The 6,585-nt window shown below is 35.0% G+C and overlaps 1 protein-coding gene across 1 annotated transcript; it reads right to left on the bottom strand.

The window, feature by feature from the left end:
* Positions 1-219: 219 nt before the first annotated feature.
* LOC131244145 (uncharacterized) lies at positions 220-3,212 on the bottom strand. The gene is made up of 4 exons (XM_058243797.1): positions 3,183-3,212; positions 3,078-3,081; positions 2,755-2,993; positions 220-470 (listed from the first exon to the last, which is right to left on the bottom strand). Exons 1-4 carry the CDS (start codon positions 3,210-3,212, stop codon positions 282-284), a joined length of 462 nt encoding a protein of 153 aa, XP_058099780.1. The 3' UTR covers positions 220-281.
* Between the last annotated feature and the right edge of the window lie 3,373 nt (positions 3,213-6,585).

The raw sequence follows: 6,585 nt of genomic DNA, 5'->3' as shown, positions 1-6,585 counted from the left end.
TAATAATATGACCTGTTTCCATTGCAAGAACCTGTTGTGATTGATAACTCATCTAAGCTTAATGCTGATAGAAATAGTACATAAAATGCAATCAGAAAAAAATGATGCATTTATTACAAATAGCAATCAAATCATACAATGCATCCTACATTCAAATTTCTAAATAAACAATACTTCACTTTACTCAACCTATCATTAGAATTACAAAAGGCGTGCCCTCATGTGCAAGAAACAAATACAGTCCAACACAGTAAACACCCTCCATATTCATTCAATAATGCTCATGTTTTTACAAAATTTTCTTCCTTCAGACGGTCAATTTCAGGAAATGCAGAAGATAGAGCTTCTTCTTTCCTTGAAACTGCAGATGTAACTTCTGTGGACTTTGACAGAAGATCACTTTCAAGTTCTGAAACCCTTCCCTTGATAAAATGAATTTCATCCTCCATTGACTTCTTTAGCTTGTCAGCCTGTATAAAACAACATTTGTAGACACAATCAAATAAGCATGTCTTTGTACACATCTCAAAAGGAAGAAAGACAAAAAAAACACTCATATATGAAGAAATAAAAAATGTACCTACAAATCTTTTAAACTATGACAAAATCCAACATAAGTAATGTGTTCAAACCTAGGATGGACTTTTAAACTCAAAACCTAGGTTTAGGTTAAGGTTATAGGTTTAGGTTTTAGGTTTAGGTTAAGGTTATAGGTTTAGGTTAGGTTTAGGTTATATGTTATAGGTTATAGCTTTAGGGAATTGAGAATAGGTTAAGGTTTATGTTTAGGAAATCGGGTTCGGGTTCGGGATCGGGCTTAGGTTTGGGTTTTCAAGTTTAGGTTTAGGTTAGGGAGTTGAGATTAGGATTAGGTGTAGGTTTAGGTTTAGGGATTTGAGAATACATTTAGGTTTTAGGTTTAGGTTTAGGTTTTAGGCTATAGGTTTAGGTTTAAGTTTTTGGTTTAGGTTAAGGTTAGGTTATCTGTTATAAGTTTAGGTTATAGGTTATATGTTATAGGTTAAGGTTTAGTTTATAGGTTTTGGTTTAGGTTAAGGTTATAGGTTTAGGTTTAGGTTATAGGTTTAGGTTAAGGTTTAGGTTTAGGTTTAGGTTATATGTTATAGGTTATAGCTTTAAGGAATTGAGAATCGGTTAAGGTTTAGTTTTAGGAAATCGGGTTCGGGTTCGGGATCAGGTTTAGGTTTGGGTTTTCAAGTTTAGGTTTAGGTTTAGGTTAAGGAGTTACAATTAGGATTAGGTGTAGGTTTAGGTTTAGGGATTTGAGAATACATTTAGGTTTTAGGTTTAGGTTTAGGTTTTAGGTTTTAGGTTTAGGTTATAGGTTTAGGTTTAGGTTTTAGGTTTATGGTTAAGGTTAGGTTGTAGGTTATAAATTTAGGTTATAGGTTATAGGTTATAGGTTATAGGTTGTAGGTTAAGGTTTAGGTTATAGGTTTTGGTTTAGGTTAAGGTTATCGGTTTAGGTTTAGGTTTAGGTTTAGGTTAAGGTTAACATTTAGGTTTAGGTTATAGGTTATAGGTTGAAGCTTTAGGGAATTGAGAATAGGTTAAGGTTTAGGTTATAGGTTACAGGTTGAAGCTTTAGGGAATTGAGAATAGGTTAAGGTTTAGGTTTTGGAAATCGGGTTCGGGTTTGAGATTAGGATTAGTTTCGGTTTTCAATTTTAGGTTTAGGTTAAGGAGTTGAGATTAGGATAAGGTGTAGGCTTAGGTTTAAGGATTTGTGAATACATTTAGGTTTTAGGCTTAGGTTTAGGTTTTAGGTTTAGGTTAGGTTTAGGTGTAGGTTGTAGGTTATAGTTTATAGGTTATAGCTTTAGGGAATTGAGAATAGGTTAAGGTTTAGGTTTAGGAAATCAGGTTCAAGTTCGGAATCGAGTTTAGGTTTTGGTTTTCAAGTTTAGGTTTAGGTTTAGGTTAGGGAGTTGAGATTAGGATTGGGTGTAGGTTTAGGTTTAGGGATTTGAGAATACATTTAGGCTTTAGGTTTAGGTTTAGGTTATAGGTTATAGGTTTAGGTTTAGGTTTAGGTTTTAGCTTTAGGTTAAGGTTAAGTTATCGGTTATAAGTTTAGGTTATAGGTTATAGGTTATGGGTTATAAGTTAAAGTTTAGGTTATAGGTTTAGAGTGTGGGCCCTGCAAATACATATATAAACACAGCCTATCCAAATGGCCAGACCCTTCCAATGCTGTTCATAGGAAATGGACAGCTTCATCATGGTCATAACAGCGGTTTCCACCTTCCAGGGACCCCCGCTCAACATCCGGATAGCTCCGACGCACATCCGGATCTGCTTCATCAATTTCAAGATAATACATAAGCACGGGCCTGTCCAAATGGCCAGGCTACCCATATTGTTGTCCATAGGAAATGAACAGCTTCATCATGATCATAATAGCAGTTCCCACCATCTAAGGACCCCCACTCAACATCCGGATAGCTTCGACGCACATCCGGATCTGCTTCATCAATTTCGAGATAATATATAAACATGGGCCTGTGTAAATGGCCAGGCGACCCATATTGCTGTCCATAGAAAATGGACAGCTTCATCATAGTCATAACAGCAGTTCCCACCTTCCAAGGACCCCCACTCAACATCCAGATAGCTCCGACGCACATCCGGATCTACGTCATCAATTTCGAGATAATATATAAACATGGGCCTATCAAAATGGCCAGGCCACTTCATCAGTGAATCATATAGTATGAAGGAAAGAAGACTCACCAATTTAGCTAGCAAGGAGAGAAAGTGTAAGTGCTTGGAATGTTGCCCTTTCTTTGAATAATGGATGCATATTCCACAATGCAATCTGAGAATGAGTAAGTTTTTTAGTTTCTCCGACAATGCATATGGGCACAGATTTACAAATAAAGATTTTAAAGATTGTAAAACAGAGTAAATGATTATATTAACTTCCAAGTATTGACTAAGAAGAAAAATGTAAATGATGATGGGAAAGAAATCTCGATATATTAAATTATTGAAGGACAATGAGACATACTAAGACTACGGGTGCCCAAAGCAAGATAACTGCACTAATGTTGTACCTAGCTGCATTGACAGAACAAAAAAAAATATACAAATGAAATGACAAAAAGCCAGGATATCATGGACCAAGAGGAAGATGAGTACCCACTACCATAAAGAAGAACCACTGATATTCCGTAGAACTTGAATTTCATTACTGGTACATGAACATCTGGAACTGGTTGTAATTCGGTCACTTGTTCCCTTTCAACCAGGGTGTCATGCAATATTATAAAAAAAATCTTCTTGCAGAAAGAAATCAACAACTTAAGCTTGCCCTTAAAATCACAAAACAACAATCTGAATCATGCAAAAGGGCTTATTGATAAAAGGGCTTATTAGGAACTTCTAACAATGGAGGTCTTGTTCCATGATGGAACCATCAAATCAACAATCTGGCTCACCAAACAAAAAGAAAAAAAAAATAACAGACATTACCTAAACTTTGGGATGGTTGAGCACATTGAGCAGCCATCTATTTTCAAAATGAAAAATTAAAAGGAATGTACCCAGTCTTTTTAAGAGGACAAAGAATTCAAAACGTAGACAATGGCATATGATCAATTAGTTCTGGATTCTAGATTGAACGCAGCCCCATTTGCTAACGACTTCAGTCATTCCAAGTATTTCAGTTAAACATTAACAAAACCAAGAACAACGACTTTTCAAGCACTGTAGTAGCATTGAAAAAGACCTTATATAGAAACTTTCATTTTAGATGGATTTAAACATTCCATAAGAATTACCAAGATCATTGAGTACAAATGCAACAACAACAGTTCTGCTTTTTTCAGACCTGTGATATTCTTTGTAATTTAGTCATCATATTTATTAGTTCCAATAAAAGAAAATTTCAAAATTCAGATGACTGCATCATCATTAAATCCACAAGTAAAACAGAAATTTTGGAATCAACACTAAATATATGAAAATTACACAGTAACTGTTGAGAATGCAAAATCTATTAGTTGAACTAAATATATGGGATAGGTGAACTGCTGATCAACATTTTTTAGCTATCCATCTTCTCCATACATGAATGCCAACTAGTTTAGTGAGGTTAAGAAACAGGCTTGGTGGATCTATCTGATGGATGGCTCTCACAAAACAATACATGTGACATGCTGGCAAGTCTAATCCGCAAGCATCACATAAAAAAAAGCTTTGTTACTAAACCTATCATTTTGTATGATATGCACAAGTCACTATAGAGGAAGGCCTAGAACAACAATGGCCATTGATGGTGAATGACCCCTAAAAGTAGCTTATGTAACCACAACTCAGGAACAAATGGAAGAGTTGGAACTGGCCCTATGTGCTGATGATTCTGGACCAGTTGCCAAATTTCATTTAAATGCTGGAATGCTTTTACATAGATTCTGAAAATATCATGTAGTCATCAATGTAATTGGTGATGAAATGATTTGAAATTTTCATCCATTTGCCTTTGGAATTGGGACAGGGAACTCTTTTCAGTCCAGATGGCATTACTAGTCATTCAAAAAGCCCAATGGGTGTAGTTCAAGCCCATTTTGTCGATAATGGGTAGTAATGCCATTTGGATTAAACATTCATTTTTTTCAATCACATTCAATTGGGAATTTGATGCATTCTATGCAATCTTAGACAATGAGATTTGTTAGAGTTATTAACTTGTCACTATGTTTTCCTACAAACTTGATTAGAGCCTATGTATCTACACTCTTCTTTTATTGACAACAATCTTTGTTAGGCATTCACATCTTGTTATCATTCCTGGTCTCTTCCTCATATAAGTTCTTTCCAAATTGCACTTACAACGTATCTCTTCTTTCGAACATCTCAAAATCCTCATTAGTAGTTCACCAGTTTTTGAGACTTTCAACATTAACTTTTTTGTATGCTAAACCTGCAAATGATTTACAGTTTGTTTTAATTAGACTAAAAAATTAAACATAACATTATTAAACTTAAAAATAAATCTCTTAGTTGTAACCAGGAGTGCTGGATAGAGAGACAGACATGCGTCAACACTTGACATTGCTTAATTTCAAAAGAAGTGCCATGTCTTTGTTACATAGGTTTGAATGCATCCCTTGTTCTTTACATAAGTTTGGAACTTTGGATGCATCCCTTGTTCTTTCTCCACATATCTTTTTGAATTTATTAAAATCATAGGAAATACAAGCTTTTCCATAATTTCAATTTCTGTACCACAAACATTAGTCTTTTAAGAGAAATACAAGCTAAGTTTGCAAAAATATGGTAAAGCATAATGCATGAAGCTTTTATCAAATTATGGAAAATGGTAATTAATAATCTAGGAGTAATTAACCATCATTCGAGCCTTCAATGACTTTGCCTTAGCTTCCACTGCTTTCACACCTCCAGAAACAACATAGTTACCCTACCATTATGGAATGAATTTAATGTCAAATATTGAGAAATAAAGAAAGGCTTCCTAAATTGGATAAAAGAAAATACTCAATGACAATCTTACTGGACAGAGGAAGTTTGCAATTTGATCTTTATTTTTCTCATCTACTTCTTCATTAGCTGCATCGCATAGCAGCTGGACCTTTTCTGAATCTAGTTCTATGACACCAACCATAGTACTGTTAGCAACATCTGCAACTTCCTGAAGAAATTGAAGAAGTATCGTTGACTAGCAAAATGTCTTGAATCTATTAATACTAGGCTTTGCAAAGTGAAACTATTGATCATCTACCTTAAGGAATGGAAAGAGAAACTACCCAATGAGCCAGTTTAGATGCCCACCTACATAGCTTCTCCTTTGACCTTGACCAGCCTGAGTCCATCCTCAAAACCTGTGATGCAGAACATTTAATCTAAGATATCCAAAACCCATTTGACTCTCACATCATTTCCACACATAAGTAGAATAGGTCCAATCATTACCAAGTCAAAACCGATACCAAGCATTAAAACCTGAAATTGTGTTAATCCCATTACTGGGAGCAGTTTAGAGAGAGAAATGACTTTTGGTTTATTAGTAAGAAATGACAAAAATAGATATGCAAAATTGCAACCCCTAGAGTTCGGCATGCGCATTCTTTCTTCTAGCAAATCCTGAGTAGGAAATACAGTGAGGTTATACCTCGCTCATTACATCTGCAACATAACATTTTATTAGATCTTCATAAAGATCAGCTGATTGCTGAATTTCAGGTGCATCAGCCCAGTACTCTAGGATCAGAAGTGCATATTCACAACACCTGCAGTGGCATAAAAATTTGTACACACAGTCTGCAGCAATCTGATGGGAATACTGAAAGTAAGGAATAACAATAATTCTAGAAATAGAGTGAAAATATTGGCATTGGCATGGTGAGCTAACAGACGAAGGACCTCTAATTGCATTGGCATACAAGTAACTCAGATTAATATGTCTAACTTGTTGGCACCACTTAGATGCATCATAATCCAAAAATTACCTTGATTTGATTACCTAACTTGCCAATTAGTGGACAAGTATTAGATGGTTAAAATTATAAAAAATAAAATAAAAATATCCAACAGTTCTACAAA

The sequence above is a fragment of the Magnolia sinica genome, chromosome 4 (genome assembly GCF_029962835.1).
Source record: "Magnolia sinica isolate HGM2019 chromosome 4, MsV1, whole genome shotgun sequence".
NCBI classification, from domain to species: domain Eukaryota; kingdom Viridiplantae; phylum Streptophyta; class Magnoliopsida; order Magnoliales; family Magnoliaceae; genus Magnolia; species Magnolia sinica.
This window is presented reverse-complemented; position numbering and strand designations above follow the sequence as displayed.

What these genes read in the sequence shown, in the direction of transcription:
- LOC131244145 (XM_058243797.1), bottom strand. Translation starts at nt 3,212, where the DNA reads ATGAAATTCAAGTTCTACGGAATATCAGTG. An exon ending in TCTCCTTGCTAGCTAAATTG is followed by an intron (nt 471 to 2,754) that starts GTGAGTCTTCTT and finishes TGTTTTATACAG; the next exon opens with GCTGACAAGCTAAAGAAGTC.